At 44.7% G+C, this 16,202-nt stretch overlaps 1 protein-coding gene across 1 annotated transcript; it reads left to right on the top strand.

Moving 5' to 3' along the window:
• The first annotated feature begins 5,423 nt into the window (after positions 1-5,423).
• On the top strand, positions 5,424-15,843 carry LOC311602582 (doublesex- and mab-3-related transcription factor C1-like). The gene is made up of 7 exons (XM_084790848.1): positions 5,424-5,472; positions 12,239-12,396; positions 12,663-12,718; positions 13,022-13,158; positions 14,005-14,059; positions 14,232-14,361; positions 15,318-15,843. The coding sequence occupies exons 1-7, from the start codon at positions 5,450-5,452 to the stop codon at positions 15,428-15,430; spliced, it is 672 nt and encodes a 223-aa protein (XP_084646974.1). The 5' UTR covers positions 5,424-5,449; the 3' UTR covers positions 15,431-15,843.
• Positions 15,844-16,202: the final 359 nt, after the last annotated feature.

The following is a 16,202-nucleotide window of genomic DNA, read 5'->3' as shown; positions in this document are numbered from 1 at the left end:
GCTTTCAGGCTCTTCATACTGTGGGGTCAGTTCCTTGGCTCATATGCTATGTTCCTTTACCCTCTCCCTTGTCCCCTTGAAAGCTCTTGCTTTTTTGGTGTATCTTCTGTGAACAGCATTGCTTAATTTAATAGGGCCAGTCTGTCAGAGGGCTTCTGAGTGGGTTGGAAGGCCAGTGTTTGCATTTGTTTTTAGTTGTGTTTGTACCCAGGCATTACTGTACTTAATACTTGAATGTGGACACAAGAGAAGTTTCCATTCGTGACTAGCCTTGTGCATGTGAACAAACAATCATTCATTGGTGGGAGGCACTGCTCAGGTCTTCAGTGTAAGTGATTGCACCTTGCCCAATGGTCTCTCCTCTGGGACTCTGACCATGCCACACGTTCCAAGCCTTAGCCACTTGGAATGACTCCTTCACAACTTCAAACACTCTCTCCCAGTAGAGACTGTTATACCTTACCAAGCTGGGCTGTCAGCATGGAATTCAGCCTAGGCACCCTCTGGACCACAGCTTCGGTGTGCAGGCCCTGAGGAGCATAATCCCTGAAGATGTCCCGTCTGCATCACAGATGCTTTTCCAGTCCCATCTGACCAGCATCAATTACCTTGGTAAAGCAAAAGCTTCACTTTAGTGGTGCTTTTATTATGTTAAGTGCAGTTCATTCTCCAGCCCCATAGGTGTGTGATGGTCAATATGTGATTTAAGCTACTGAAGTGATTCTTTTACAATTAGGTGCCCTTCTGGTTGGTCCCAATATGCTAAGAATTACAATTTTCCCTCGATGGAATTATTTTTCCTTGATGATTATGTCGTGTCTTTCCTCGTAATGGATTTTTCCATGATTATGTTGTGCCTTTCCTCATATCTTTGAATACCTTTTGGTTCTAAGTCTTTTGTTGTCAGATACTAAAATGTCTACACAATCTTGCATCTTGGATCTATTTGCTTGGAATTCCTTTTTTTCATCCTTTAACCTGAGGTGGTATCAATCCTTGGTATTGAGGTATGTTTCTTGGATGCAACAGAAAGTTGGATCCTTATTTTGCATGCATTCTGATACTCCGTGTCTGTTTTTTGGGTAATTTAGACCACTGATGTTCCAATTTATCAGTGAAAAGTTTTTGTTAATTTCTGTTATGTGGTGATTTTGGGGGTGGTGGTGGGGGTGGTGTCAGCTCATGCTGATGAGATTGTGGAGCAAAGGGAGTACTCACCTGTGGCTAGTGGGAGTGCCAACTTGTGCAGTACCTATGGAAACCAGGGTGGGCATATTAGTGGTCGTGGTTTCTTCTATATGTATTTATGGGTTGTATAAGTACTATATGTGATCTATGAACTTCAAAATAAAGAGGCTGTGTTAGCCGTTTGTAAGTTATTTGTACAACCAATACTGTCTACTATTTGGTTCCTCTATGATACAAAATTGTAAATGTCAGTCTATATCCAACACACATGTTCAATGTTTATTTGTTTAGGACTTCCCTGTATACTTGAAGCATGCAAAGTGGAAGATCTTCAGTGCCGTCTCCACTTAAGCTGGGGTGGGGGCGATCGATGTGCTGTATAGCTTGATGGTCCTTGTTTCACATTCTTGTGTTTCTCACCCTAATAGCACACAACTTTCATTTCAAGCTGTCTTTGAGAAAGCTCGGTGGGAGGGGGACACATCCACACAGCTATGAGAACCCAGGGATCAAATGCCACAAGCTCTGAGCCATAAGGACTTGTACTGGGCCATGGCTGGTTCCCAGGCTAGGAGAGTAGCAGTGTTATTGGTGAGTGTGCAGAGAATCACGGGTGAGTGCAGGGTGGCATAGGCTAGTCTCTGCCCCTATGGAGCGGTGACTCTGCAGCTCTGAGCAGAGTGGGAGGCAAGAGACAGGTCCATCAAAGCCTAGAGCAGTGGTCCTCTACCTCCCTAAGGCCATGACGCTTTACTACAATTCTTCATATTGTGGTGACTCCCAACCATAACATTGTTTCACTGCCACCCCATAGTTGCAATTTGCTACTGCTGTGATGTGTAATGTAAGTATGTGATACACAGGATATCTGACATGCAACCCGGTGGGGCTCTCCTCCCACAGGTTGGGAATCGGTGGCCTAGAGAGACCATGATAGGTGACTTTAGCAGGAGGTAAGATCAGCATCAGAGGCACATCATTTGTTAGACACAGTGTCGGAGTAGTGCTGAGTGGTAGCAGCGAGCATCTTGCGGGCGGTGGGCAGATAGTTCTTCTATGGCCATGGTTGGAGTCAGCCTGTGGAGTGTTGGGCAGAACAGGTGGGTCTGTGCCTGGAGAGTGTTGTGCAGAAAGGACGGGTCTGTGTCTGAGAAGTGGAGCTGATGTGAAGGCTCCTCGTGGGTCAGTCCTCCTCTGCTTCAAGGTTCTTCGTGCAGCTACTCAGTGGAACCACTTTCAGCAAATATTTCAATAGATATTCACTGATTAATCACACACACGTGCGCATGCATGCACACATGCACGCACGCTCGCTAGCACGAGCCATAACCCCTGGGTACACTATTTAGCCACTGGGACTTGAAATGTCCAATCCTCTTAAGGTCGGTGGAGCTGAGTCTTGGATGTGAGGTTCGACTGGGATTGGAGAAGTTATTGCATAGAGCTCTGATTCACAACCGAATTCGGCTTAGTAATTTTTTTTTGTCAGCCTGACACAGCTATGGTCATCTGAGAAGAGGAAACCCCAATTGAGGAACTCTTTCCACCTGACTGGCATGTGTATTTTCTTGATTAACAATTGATGATGGAGGATTCAGCCCACTGGGGCACTGCCATCTCTAGGCAGGTAGCCTTGTGTTATGTAAGAAATTAGGCCAAGCAAGCCATGGAGCGAGGCAGTAAGCAGCAGTTCCCCATGGGCTCTGCGTCAGTCCCAGCCTTGAGTTCCTGCCTGTCTGCAATCAATCTCAGGGCCCTAAGATGAAGGGAGAAACTGCACCTTTCCTCTTCGCTTGCTGGAGGTAACTGGTGGTATTCAGAATAATAGAAACCAAGTAGGGCAAAGCCCAAGTCAGTAGACAGAGGACTGGTGAGGAGAGATGCTGCTCAGGCCAGAGATGTGCCACAGAGAAGGGAGTCATCTAAGTCACACTGGGATTAGCTACTTGGTGATGGTTAATCTGCACTGTGGCTCTGACTGCATTTTAGTCAACCAGGAGGCCTATGTCTGGATATGTCTGTCTATGAGGAGGGTTCCAGAACCATTTTCTTGAGGGGAGATGGCTCCCTGTGAGTGTGGACGGTGTCATTGCATGGACTAGGTTCCAGCGTTGAATAAAGAGGAAAAAGAAATACCACTGTCCCCTGCTCCATGTGTTAATTTTTTCCCAGTGGTTGAGTCTCAGTTGCCTGCTCCAGAGAGAGTGAACTCTGGCACACACTCCCCTCCAGGATGGTTGTACCTTTTATACTGGGAACCTAAATGTATACTTTGTGAGCTATTTTTGAAAACAATGAAAAACATACCCAACACACTCTCCAACTCTTCTCTGCCTGTGGGTCCCACCTTGTCTGTCCTAGGGGAATAGAAAAAAGGGGCTTGGGACTTGAAATGCTGCTGTCTGCCTGTGCACCACAGCCTCCTCTGAGAGGATACTCCCTGCTAAACAAGAAAGGACAATGGGTTTTCATAGATGGTGCTGCCAAGCTCTTCTCTTTTTTTTCTTCATTCTGTGATTTTGACTTGTACAGGAGACTGGGTTACTATAAATGAGAGCAGCATTTGTGTTTTCTATGACCTGTTTGTGTGTTCTTCTAGGGAAAATACATTTCATTGTTCAATAAAACTGCCTGGAGACTACCCCCTTCCTCTCTGGTAAAGAATCAGCTGTGCCCAGTCCTCCCTTGCAGCCTTACCACGAGGAAACTATGTTGCAGTACCTTCCAAGGACACCCTAAGAAGACAGAAACCACTTATCACAGGGAGAACAACCTTGTGTAGTTGGAGACAAGGTTGTCTCTTGGGGGTCCTCTTTTTTGAGGAGCTGTGGATGCCTGGGTACTGTGAAGACTAAAGCCCTTTTAGGAGGGTCCTTACATTCTTTGTGTACGTGGCCCTCTCCCACCTCCTCATCACTGTGGCTCAAGATGTTCAGCTGTGAAGCCTGCTTAACTACAAGGGGAGAGAACTTGCAAGTCTCTCCTCCTCACTGTATGGCAGAATGGGGGGTCAGAGCTGCCAGCTGTGAGAAGAAACACTCTTGAGTGGAGACTGCATTGCAACAAATGCCCCCGACATAGCAAGCATCATTGCCTCAAGGAGGGCTCATGATTCCCTGTAGAGTACTCAGGAAGATGCTTGCTCTCCTCTCCAAGACACCCTATCCCTTTCACCAAAACACTCTCCAGGCTCTCCTTAAGTTGATGTCAGTATGGAATGTGAAGGAAATATCAGGAAGCCAAAACACTGTAAAGTTTGCCAGTGTTTATTTCAATCTCATCGAGCGAGATTCTTGGGAGAACAGGGACCTGGGTAGCAGAAGGCCTTGCTCACTGTCCATGGCCCCATGTCCAGGGCTCCCGTGATCTCAGCCTCAGCGAGTCTGGCGTCCTCTCCTAAGGAGGAAACAGAGAGACAAGTGGACCCTAAAAGCCCTGTGGGAACTGAGAGGAGGGCTTGGGTGCTGCCTGGGGGAGAGCAAGGGAGACAGCCAGGCTTGCTGTGAGAGATGAGAGAGGGAGGGGCTGGCTCAGAGCCCTCACCTGAAGAAGCTGGACACACGTGCCAGCGTTCTCTGGAAGCGGCCCTTCCAGGATCTTCTTGGAGGAGCAGAGTTGCTGGTCCCTCTTGGCCCATAGCATGCGTTCTCCATGGTGAGAGTAAAGACACCACTTTCCTGGGAGTACCAAGTGTTTCCCCCAGTCTGAGAAAGAGAGTTAAGGCACCAGTCCCATCATGGCTGCTGTCCACTACCCGATTTGTCTACTGTGATGTGCGCCTGCACTGCAGGTAGAGGTGCACAGGAAGGAGAAGAGGGGAGACCTGCCATGAGCAAAGTCCTGCCCACCCTTGGAGGGTGTTCCAGACCCATGGAAATGACACTTGTAGACCCAGAAGAAGGAAAGAATGAGATGAAGACCAAGTTTCCAAGAGCGTGTGCGGTGTCACCAGAGGCACCCTACTCCAGGATTCCTTTTCCCAAATCACCTGAGCTCCCCCCTTTGCTGGGTGCAGAGTGTGGGACCCACCTCTCTATAGCCCTAAACCCCGCCCCTTATGGCTCCAACCTATTGTCTGTGCCTATGGCTCCTCCCTGCTTGAGGCCAGTACACTGTGCTCAACCAGTGGATACATTTCTGGAGTGTGGCCTGCTTCCCAACTCCCGCCCCTCGGAACTCTCTTTCTTTCTTGGCTTGGCTTTTCTTCTTCACTCTGTGCAGGGAAGCAGCCTGATCGCAAGTTCTGCTGTCTGAAGTAAAAATGCAGAGGTCTTCGGTCTCTCGGTGAGTGCCCGTTCGGCAGGGTTTCCACACACAAAACTGCTCAGGAGTCCTGCCTGCGGTCACCCCATTTGGTTAGGACTACCGTGTTTCTCGTGGCTCTCAGGAGGCTCAGCTTCCATATGATTCCTCGAGTACATGCTGGGCATGGCGCCCTGAGGCCTGGAGGACAGGTCACCAGCTTTCCTCTGAGGGGTTTGCGCTCCGCAGGTCTGCACATACCTGCTCCTGTGTGTCTGCTTCCAGTGGTTGATGCCAAGTACTTTGGGGCCTCGGAGCTTCTTCAGTGTATACGACAGTCGCAGGGGTCCAGACATAGGATTTCCAGTTTAGTAGTTTACACTTAGATCTGTGCTTCGTTTTCAGTTACCTCTTTTGTGAGACATTGGAGCCCATTAAGAGTTGTTTGCTTGAATTTTTTTTCCTTGAGGGCATCAGAGAGCCTTTGTAGTGTTTTCTGTGGCCTTTTTTTGAATTCACTGGTTTGTATGCCTTGTCCTAACGTGACCTCAGGATGTGGTGCTTACCACCATGTTGTATGATAATAATGTATTTCTGGAATCCTCCTCCAAATGTCGTTAGCCGTTTTGGGTCCTATGCATTGTGGTGTGTAGCTCCGAGCAATAACTTTTCCTTTTGTTGGTGATTACAGTGAGTGAAATTCCTGACATTTTCGTGTTTTGATCTAAAAGCTTAGTACTTTTATTTCAATTTTCCACAGCAAGATTTTCATGGTTTTCTTTAACCAAGTCTTTCAGTGGTTGAGCCAATATTCTCAACAGACATTTCATGTATTTTACTGTTATTGAAAACTGTTATTAAAGCACTTTGAGAATAAAGTTAAGCGAATTTTAGTGGGCCTGTGTATCACATTTTTTCCTATTCATAACCTTTTACATATTTCTAACATTCAGGGGATGACATCTCTCTAGAGTATGGAGGATTTCCTATATCAACTATTATGGTCACTTTTAAAAGGAAGATAATCCAGTGATGTTTTATGTTCAGTGGATTGCAATTAACTAGCAAATCCTAATTGGTCTAAGTACAGAATCAAGTGTCTGTGGAGTGTTCAGCCATAATTGGGATATCCGTATCATATGCCCTACTCTCACCCCGCAAAAAACTCAAGGTCCTATGTGAAAGAAGAGGCAGGAAGATTGTGAGACCTAAAAGTCAGGCAAGACTAGGATAAAACAGTATCTTCTGCTTATAACAGGACCACTGTACTTTTGAACCCATAGCACATAACCTACACAGTATCAAGCCAGTCAATAATCTAGTATGGTTGAGATAGGAGACATGAGTGTCCACACTTAACCGAGGAGTTATAGACAGCTGATAACTTTTGGGCTTAGGGAGAATCTCTTTTTCTCTGAAGGCCTGGCTCTGGTGGTCAGCCATGCTCCTACAAATGGCCCTACATACAAGAGTGAAAATTCATTTTGGTAGATTATTGAAGAATAACAAAGAGAACAGAAAAATTCGATGAGGTAGGAAGGTGGGGTGGACCTATGAAGAGTCAGGTAGGCGTGGGGTTGTGAATAAGTTAAAAATGCATTGCATCATTTTTGATGGGGGTGGGGCATGAGTCTGGGAAGAGCTAAGGGGTGGAGTGAGGGAGAATATGATCAAAATAAATTGTATGTGTGTATGATATTCTCAAAGAATTAAAAGAAATATCATTAAAGTATATAGGTAAAGGACAGGCTTTTACTTCTCCTTTCAATCTCTATGCCTTGTATTTACTTTGAGGCCTTGCCTTTTTGAGCCAGATATAGCCTAAAGTTTAATATATGCATATGGATAGAATCTATATAGAGAGACATTCTGGCTCATTTCTGAATTTTTATAGGAATATTCTGCCTTTTCAATATCACATGCTTTCTCTCATACACTCAATCTAATTCGTGTATATATGTACATAGATATGCAAACATCAAAGTAGAAGGAACAACATTTAGGGAGAGAAGAGAAACTAAAGGGTAGTGGAAGCAAGAGAATAATAAAGGAAAATAAAATAAATATGAATATTACATTTTCCTCATGTGTAGAGTATATATTCAATTGTGTGTGTGTGTGTGTGTGTGTGTGTGTGTGTAAAGCAAGTAAGTAAAGAGGAACTATTTGAGGGGAAGAAGAAGAGGACTGGGTGGAAGATGAGTAATGGAAGGCAATGGGGATATATATACACAAGTAAAGTGCAGTAAGAAACATGTGTGAAAATGTCATAACTAATCCATCACTTTTAATGCTAAATGAAATTATAAAAGTAATATTAAGACTATAAATATTAATGAAAAGAATTAATTTTTCATTAGTAAGTATTTTTCTAGCAGTTAATTTTTTTGTAGATGTAATTTATTGGATTAAATATATGTCCTTGTGCTCCTACACTGTCAAATTTTTAATTTTATATTCATCATAGGTGAGCTTTTATGTTGTGAAATGCTGCTCTTAATTTATTTATTTATTTATTTATTTATTTATTTATTTATTTATTGTTTTTTTGAGACAGGTTTTCACAGCGATCCACCTGCCCCAGCATCCCGAGTGCTGGGATTAAAGGCATGTGCCACCACGCCTGGCTGTTCTTTTCTTTTATTATACTAATATGGCAACATTCATTGGTGGATTTTTTGGATAAGTTCTCACTGCAGTGCAAGCTGGCCTGGGATGTACTTTGTTGCCAAGGCTGGCTTCAATCCTGTTAAAATCTAATTTTCAGAACTTTCTAAACACTAGCATTATAGGGTTGTGCCACTAGACCAAGATTTATTATTGACGTTTAAATTGAAATTTTTTTCATTCCTAGGATAAACATTTTGATGTTGGATATTTTTTATACCTTCCTGGATTCAAATTGCTAAAATTTCATGAGACAGGTTGGCATCTCTGTTCATGAGGACTCCTGGCTAGTAATTCTTCCTGTAGCATCTTTTATTTTTCATAAAAGTAATGCTGAACTCATTAAATAAATGAGGAAGTGTTTTTTCTTTACTTTCTACAAAATCTCTTTTTTGTCTTTATTTTTTACTTTTTTTATTAATTAATTCATATTACATCTCAATAGTTATCATATCCCTTGTATCCTCCCTTTCCTCCCTACCTTCTGCTTTCCCTCTACTCCCCTCCCCTATGCATGTGACTGGGGGGACCTCCTCCCCCTGCATATGCTCATAGGGTATCAAGTCTCTTCTTGGTAGCCTGTTATCCTTCCTCTGAGTGCCACCAGGCCTCCCCATCCAGGGGACGTGGTCTAATATGGGGCACCAGAGTTCCTGTGAAAGTCAATCCTCACTCTCCACTCAACTGTGGAGAATGTCCTGTCCATTGGCTAGATCTGGGTAAGAGTGTGAATTACTGCATGTATTGTCCTTGCCTGGTGCCATAGTTTGAGCAGGACCCCTGGGCCCAGATCCGCCCATTATAATGTCCTTCTTGTAGGTTTCTAGGACCCTCTGGATCCTTCTATTTCCCCATTCTTCCATACTTCTCTCACCTAAAGTCCCAATAGGATGTCCTCCCCGCTGTCCCACTTTCCTGATAAGTGAAGACATTCATGGGACATGCTTCTTGGCCTAGTGTTCAGATATAAGTGCATATATACCATTTGATTCTTTCTGCTTCTGCATTAACTCACTCATTATGATCATTTCTAGTTCAATCCATTTGTCCACAAATTTCAGAATTCCTTGTTTTTAATAGTTGAGTAGTATTCCATATTGTAAATGTACCACAGTTTCTTTATCCATTCTTCTACTGAGGGACACTTAGGCTGTTTCCATATTCTGGCTATTATGAGTAAGGCTGCTATGAACATGGTTGAGCAAATGTCCTTGTTGTGTTCTGGAGCATCTTCTGGGTATAATCCAAGGAGTGAAATAGCTGGGTCTTGAGGAAGCCTTATTCTCAATTTTCTGAGATAGTGCCAGATAGATTTCCAAAGTGGCTGTACTAGTTTGCATTCTTACTAGCAGTGAAGGAGTGTTCCTCTCTCCCCACGTCCTTGCCAGCATGTGGTGTCACTTGAATTTTTGATCTTTGCTATTCTGATGGGTGTAAGATGGAATCTCAGAGTTGTTTTGATTTATATTTCCCTGATGACGAAGGAGGTTGAGCATTTCTTTAAGTGTTTCTCAGACATTCGATATTCCACTGTTGAGAATTCTCTGTTTAGTTCTGAGCCCCATTTCTCAACTGGGTTATTTGGTTTGGTGGTGTTTAATTTCTTGAGTTCTTTGTATATTTTGGATAGTAGAACTTTGTCAGATGTAGGGTTGGTGAAGTTCTTTTCCCAGTCTGTAGGCTGTCGCTTTGTTCTCTTGACAGTGTCTCCTGCCTTACAGAAGCTTCTCAGCATCATGAGGTCCCATTTATTAATTGTTGACCTTAATTCCTGGGTTGTTGGTGTTCTGTTCAGGAAGTTGTCTCCTGTGTCAAAGTGTTTCAGGCTCTTCCCACTTTTTCTTCTAACTGACTTGTGTCTGGTATTTTGTGTTTTTATTATTATGTGGCAGGAAGATTTTCTTTTTGGTCTATTCTATTTGGTGTACCTTAGGCCTCTTGTATGTTCATATGCATCTCCTTTTTCAGATTTGGAAACTTTTCTTCTATGATTTTATTGAAGATATTTGCTGGGCCATGGAGTCAGGCATCTTCTCTTTCCTCAATGCCTATTATTCTCAGGTTTTGTCTCTTTTGGTGTCCTTGATTTCTTGGATGTTCTGTGTCAGAAACTTTTCTGATTTAGCATTTTCTTTGATGGTTGTTTGGAGTTCTATAATTGTATCTTCAAGTCCTGAAATTCGTACCTCCATTTCTTGGATTCTGTTAGAGAAGGTCATCTCTTTGTTGGTTGCTTTCTTCTCTAAGTCCTCTCGGTCACATTTTTCTTCTGTGTGTTCCCTTTTTATAGATTCCATTTTCATCTTCAGATCTTGAAGCATTTTATTGATTTCCTTCATCTGTCTGTATTTTCCTGAAATTCTTCCAGTGCTTCTCTATATGTCTCTTTTATGTCTTCAACTTGCTTGGTTGCATCCTCCTGCAGTTGTTTATGCATTTCATTCATTTCTTCCATTATCATCTTCCTTATTAAGGATTTGAAGTTGTTTTCTTGTATTTTGATTGTGTTTGGGTCCTCAGGGGTGTTTTCTTTGGGATAGCTGGGATCTGGAGATGCCAAACTGTTTTGGTTTTTGTTTATGTTCTTACACTGTCCTTTAGTCATTTTGCTGTTTCTGTCGGTGGAATGTGGCTTCTGGTGCCCTTCACTGGTTGTTGAGAGTGGATAATTGGTGAATGATTATAGGTTGCTGCTCTTGCCTATGGGCATCAGGGAGTTTTTCCCTGGAACACGCAGTTGACTTAGTTTCCACTCCTGGAGACTTTGCTCTACACCTTAGGCTTTGGGCTGGTTCAGCAGAGGTAGGTTTCTGACTGGTCCCTTTCATGTTAGTCATGTTAGTGGTGTGATTCAGGCCAGCTGTTCTGGCATCTCAGATCGAGGCTGCTGAGCTCTGGCTGGACAAGTTGCTCCCAGTTGCCTGCACTTCCTGCAGTCCTGTAGTCTAGATCTTACCCGGATCAGACCCACTGAGATATTACTGCCTTTTAGAACAGTGTATAGACACCTCACGGGTATTCAGCCTCTCCCAAGATTGTGGGAGATCCTGCTGGAGCTGTGTGAAGTGCCCAAGCTGTGTTCTAACTGCTCAGATCTGCAGGCTCAGTACCCTGATTCCAGCTCCAATTTGGGCCTGTTCCACCCAACGGGTTGTGCGTGCTCTCACTGAGCTAGGTGGACCCAGCCCCATGGGAGATCCTGCTGGGGCTGCGTGAAGTGTCCAAGCTGGGTTCTTACTGCTTGGATCTGCAGGATCTGTCCCCTGCACTCTGCTCCAATGTGGGCCTGTTTGGCCCCTTGGGCTGTGCTCTGCTCACTCTGAGCTAGGTGGACCCAGTCACTCAGTACCCTGCATTCAGCTCTAATTTGGGCCCTTTCTGCCCCACAGGCTGAGTGCGCTCTCTCTGAGCTAGTTGGACCAGTTGCCTGTGTTTCCACATGGCCTAGAGTCCTCGGCAAATTTGCGTGGGGCAGGTGGATGGGGCCAAGGGCAGTTTTCCCTGTTTCCCTGTGACTTCCACAGGTCAGAGGTTCCAGCACCAACCCACACACTGAATTCAGGCTTTATCTGCCACCTGTAGCCTACAGGTGAGTTCCGTTCAAGCATCTGGAGAGTGGATTCGGGACCTCTGTGGTCTGTTGCTTGACCCGGGGCCAGGACTGCTGGTGGTCTGCTCTGTGCAGGATCCCACTCACCTAAAGTTCTGTATATTTAGCAATCTGTGGCTCCATTCAAGTCCCTGGTTTCCGTGTAGTAGATCAGATATAGTGCTTGCTGGGCACCGCCATCTTGGACAGGACCTACAAAATCTCTTTTCAGATTGCTATAGCTTTTTGTCCAATTGGTCAGGAATAAAACCAGCTATGCATGAGACCTGTGTAATATTGCATTTCAGTGAGACAAGATATGGCAACTGGTGCAACTTGAAAGATTCAACTTAGTTTGAATAGGGCAGCTGTTACAGCCGTGACATCACAGTCTAAGTAAGGTGACAAAATCACTTCTGCTTTTTCAAGTCTTTGGAATGTCAACATTGTGCCTTTTTTCCTGTGTATAGTGTCTTGGAAAGGAAATGATCAGGTTTCTTCTACATGGACGTAACATTAAGTCTTCAATCTGCCCTCCCCCCCCCATTTTAGGAAGACACCTAAGGCCTTTTCTGCTGTGAGTGCCTCCAAGAAGGATCAGGGCACACAGGTAAAGAGACGCCTGTTTGAGAGACTGAGAAGGATTATGGCTGCTGCCCCTAAATCGCACATGCATGTCAAGAAACTGACTGTGGAAGAAGCAGTTCGCAGTAAGTGTCTTTTACTAGATAGGGTGCCTGAACTGGGGGAGGGGAGCATGAGTTGTTCTGCCACCAGTCCATCACCGACTTGCAGTATGACTTTCCCCAAGAATGCTCTGGTGTGTGAAAAAAAAAAAGGTCAGTGTCAGGTCCCAAGTGTTTACTACGCACCAGGGAGCTAAAAAGATCAGTAACAGCATAACGGGTGTGCGATATTCCTGAGAAAGCATGGCAGGGGATGAAGTATCAACCCAAATGTGACTCTTATTTTACAGCTGGAAAGAATGCTGTGCATCAGCTCCAGGCCCAGGTTGGCACAGCACCCCAGGAGGTAAGGAAAGGCTATTGCCAAAGGGGGATTCCACCCTCAGCCATTGTGCAGACCCTTTCTCCCTCATCCCAAAGATAGTTTCCAACCCTGGAGCGGCTCCTCTTGTATCACTGGAGGATTCACTTCTCCCTGGACATCAGGGTTCACGGATCAAAGTAAAAAGTAAAGTTGTATAGTCTTCAAGGTTTCCACAGCTCTGCAGTCCGTGTTCTTATTTTCATCCAAAAGTACGCTCCTCCTTTAATCTCTTCATGGGCATCTATCTGTGTGTCTGATTCTTAGCTATGCTTTCTGTCCCTTCAGGAGAGCTGCCAAGGGCCTGTCCTGCTGAGTCAGGCCCCAGAAACAACATCTGTGCCATATACCCCGGAGACCATGGGGCAACATCTGACGGTGTCCCTTTCTGGGGAGCCCCATGGGCCCTCTGCCATGCCAAGCATGTGAGTAGAACAAGGAAGACAGAGTGTACCATGTTTCCAGGTTTCCAACTTTGTGCCTAGTACCATGAGAGGTAGAATCAGGAGGATGACAATAGGAAGATGGAGGTGACAGAGTAGAGGAAGGAGAAGGCAGCACCTCAGTCAGAGAGGCAAGAGAGAACACTGTCAGATTTGACCCTTTCTATTCATGAGAGTCTGGGCAAGTGACTATATTTTTCCAAGCCTGTGTTTCCCAACAAGTGTACTGGTAAACATAGGTTATATCCATAGCATTAAAAGGAGGACTAATACAAGGTCTACCATGTAGGAGACCCTCAAAAGTGTTGACAATGTTATTGCTTTTTGAGAGACAGAGAAAGAAGGTCCTCTTGAAATCTGAGAGCACTATAAGGAGGACCACCGGGACCAGGGGAGTCTCTAGAGGCCAACAGAAAAAATTTCCTAGAGGTGAACCTGCATTGTGTTTCCTGACCAGAGGTGATTGGGTAAAATGGAGGCAATATGTAGCCATTAAAAAGAGATGGTTCTTACATACCTTCAGCAACTTTTAGACTACGACATAAATATTGTGATTCATTATCATCTTCACTGTAGGCCCGGGAGGAAAAAGCCAGTACAAATTATTGTCTCAGAGACGCAGGTAAAAAGAGACAGAAAGGAAAAAACAAGAGACAGAAAGGAAAATGAGTTAACCAATATAAAGGTCTTGCCCAAAGCACAAGGATAAGTATCCATGTACTCATTTGGATTCCCAGATCTCAGTGTTGCAAGTCCCTGCTACTCTATACTGGTAGTATATTTCCATGAAAACTTTCAATTCCCTGCCCCCTCCTCTTCTACTTCCAGGTTCCCAAGCCTGATTCTTCAGCCCACCACTGATACTATGCTACTGCAGCCACAGGTCCTGGCAAACACATGGGATTCAGAACAATGGGAGGCAACAAGCTTTTTTGAGCGGAGGTGGGAGTGGGTGGGAGCAGCCGGGAGAAACTGGGAGCTTACAGGGATACTCATCGGAGGGGAGAACAGGTATTATTTCCCTAGTCTTCATTCTCCCACCCTTTCTTCTGCAGGGCCCCAGTGCCTCCAACCAGGCTTCAGTTTCTGCTGCCTTAGAGTGGCAGGAGATGCTGGAGGCTGCTGAAGCTCTGCTGGCTCTGAAAAATTCTTCTCAGACGCGTCACCAGCCTTGTGGCATGCCAGGTATGTAGGGATATTTGGGAGGCAAGAATCTGTGTGGTGAGCTATTAGTAGCTGGGAACCCAGAGTTGGTGGTTTTAACCACTTTAGAACCAAGCACCCGAGTTCCTAAAGCTGACTTCAGAGACAGTGCCTAAGAACTACTGGGTGAAGCTTTATGTTGCTGAATGTTTTTGCTGAATAACAAATGGCCAGTGGCCTGACATCAAAAGTCATGTAGACTGAGGTCCTCGGGGTAGCCACATCTTGCTCCAGGGAAGGCAGTGTATCAAGTAGAAATATTAGAAGGGGATATAGTGGTTCCCAATGCATGGTTGTGCCCCAGTCCACTGGAGACTGAGGAGCACTGGAAGGACAGGCACAGGGGATAAAGGGTTGGAAATGGAGATCAGGATTCTGTCTTCAGGCATTTCTCATGTAGGTAAGGAGCCTGGGCTGCCTTCTAAATTTTACCAGTGAGTTTCAGTGGCTCACTCAGACTGCAAGGGCTTCATGAGCCCAGGGGAGTATTACATGGCTGAGGAAGCTGAGATGAAAGTCTGGTGGGCACTGATGAGACAAAAAATACCAACGGAGACTGGTTTATGCTTGGGAAGCCACTCTTGGTGGACATGCTGAAACAAGTGGCAACTAATCAAGCTGCAAAGATTACCACTGAGGTCTAGAAGAGTAGGTGATGTCAGCTGGGCCATCAAATCTGTGGGATGAGGAGATTGATAATTTCCTTGACTCAGTGACAATCATATCTAGACACCCCATGTTTGACCAAAAGGGATTGTTGGCTATGACTGAGGCATGGTAGAGTTAAGACCAGATATAAGACATTCTGATGGGCATGTGCATACTCCTGGTCTCATTGACAAATCAGAGATTTTGTGAGACACAACAAAAGTGAGGAGAGAGCTCAGCGGAGGATCATAGATGTGATTTGTCTCTGGCCTCTGGCTTTCTGTCTTCAGGTCCTGCTGGAGAGAGGGGACTGCAGCTGGCCAGCCCCTCTATGCCACCACGGCCTGCCAGCTCTGGTTCGCTGCCTTCTGGACATCTGGATTGCATGTCCCTCTTGACCTAAGAACCCAGACTGTGAGGCCTCGCTAGACCACTGCCTGTTTGATTCCTATTTCTGAACTTGCAAAATGGCTCCTGTCCAAAGTGCTTAATGTGTTTTTAAAGCATTCAGTTATTTTATAAGCTTTCAGATCCTTTTTATGATGTAGGGCAATTACTTGGCTGTCCTATGTTCTTTACCCCCATCCCTTATTTCTTTGGAAGCTGGGGCTTTTTATGTGTCTTATAAAATGCTTTGTGCAATCTAATGTGATCAATCAATCAGTGGGGTTCTGAGTGGTATCAAATGCCAGTGTTTTCCTTTGTGTGCAATCACACACATACCTGTGCACTACTGTACTTATACGTGCATGTGGAAACATGAAGATTTTCACATTGCATCTAGATTTGTGTGTTACTAAAAATAAATAATTTTGTAAGGCATTAAGAAGTATGTTTTTTAAATTAAGCACCACGTGTTACATATGAAGGGAGACTACTTTGCTAACCAGTTATCTAAAAATTCTACTAAAGCCTAGAGCAAGAAGTTAAAAAGAGCAAACATGAGTCAAAATGTCTTTCAGAACTGCACAGCCCCTTTATTTGCTACCGAAGCCAACATTATGCAATATTCAGTGGGCTCCTTCATCCCTGAATGATGTTCTGTGTCCTCTATTAATTTTCAAACTCAATGCAGAAATAGAGACCCTACCAGACAGAAATCTCAACTGGACTTTGTTGGATGCACTCATTCGCCCCCATTCCCCTCCATGCCTCTTCTCATTTCATTGCACATT

This window comes from Acomys minous (genome assembly GCF_964271855.1).
Source record: "Acomys minous genome assembly, chromosome: 7".
Lineage (NCBI taxonomy): Eukaryota > Metazoa > Chordata > Mammalia > Rodentia > Muridae > Acomys > Acomys minous.
Note: the sequence above shows the minus strand (reverse complement) of the source record. Positions and strands in the feature narration are given on the sequence as shown.

What these genes read in the sequence shown, in the direction of transcription:
- LOC311602582 (XM_084790848.1), top strand. Translation starts at nt 5,450, where the DNA reads ATGCAGAGGTCTTCGGTCTCTCG. An exon ending in CAGAGGTCTTCGGTCTCTCG is followed by an intron (nt 5,473 to 12,238) that starts GTGAGTGCCCGT and finishes CCCCCATTTTAG; the next exon opens with GAAGACACCTAAGGCCTTTT. An exon ending in CCCTCTGCCATGCCAAGCAT is followed by an intron (nt 13,159 to 14,004) that starts GTGAGTAGAACA and finishes TTCTACTTCCAG; the next exon opens with GTTCCCAAGCCTGATTCTTC.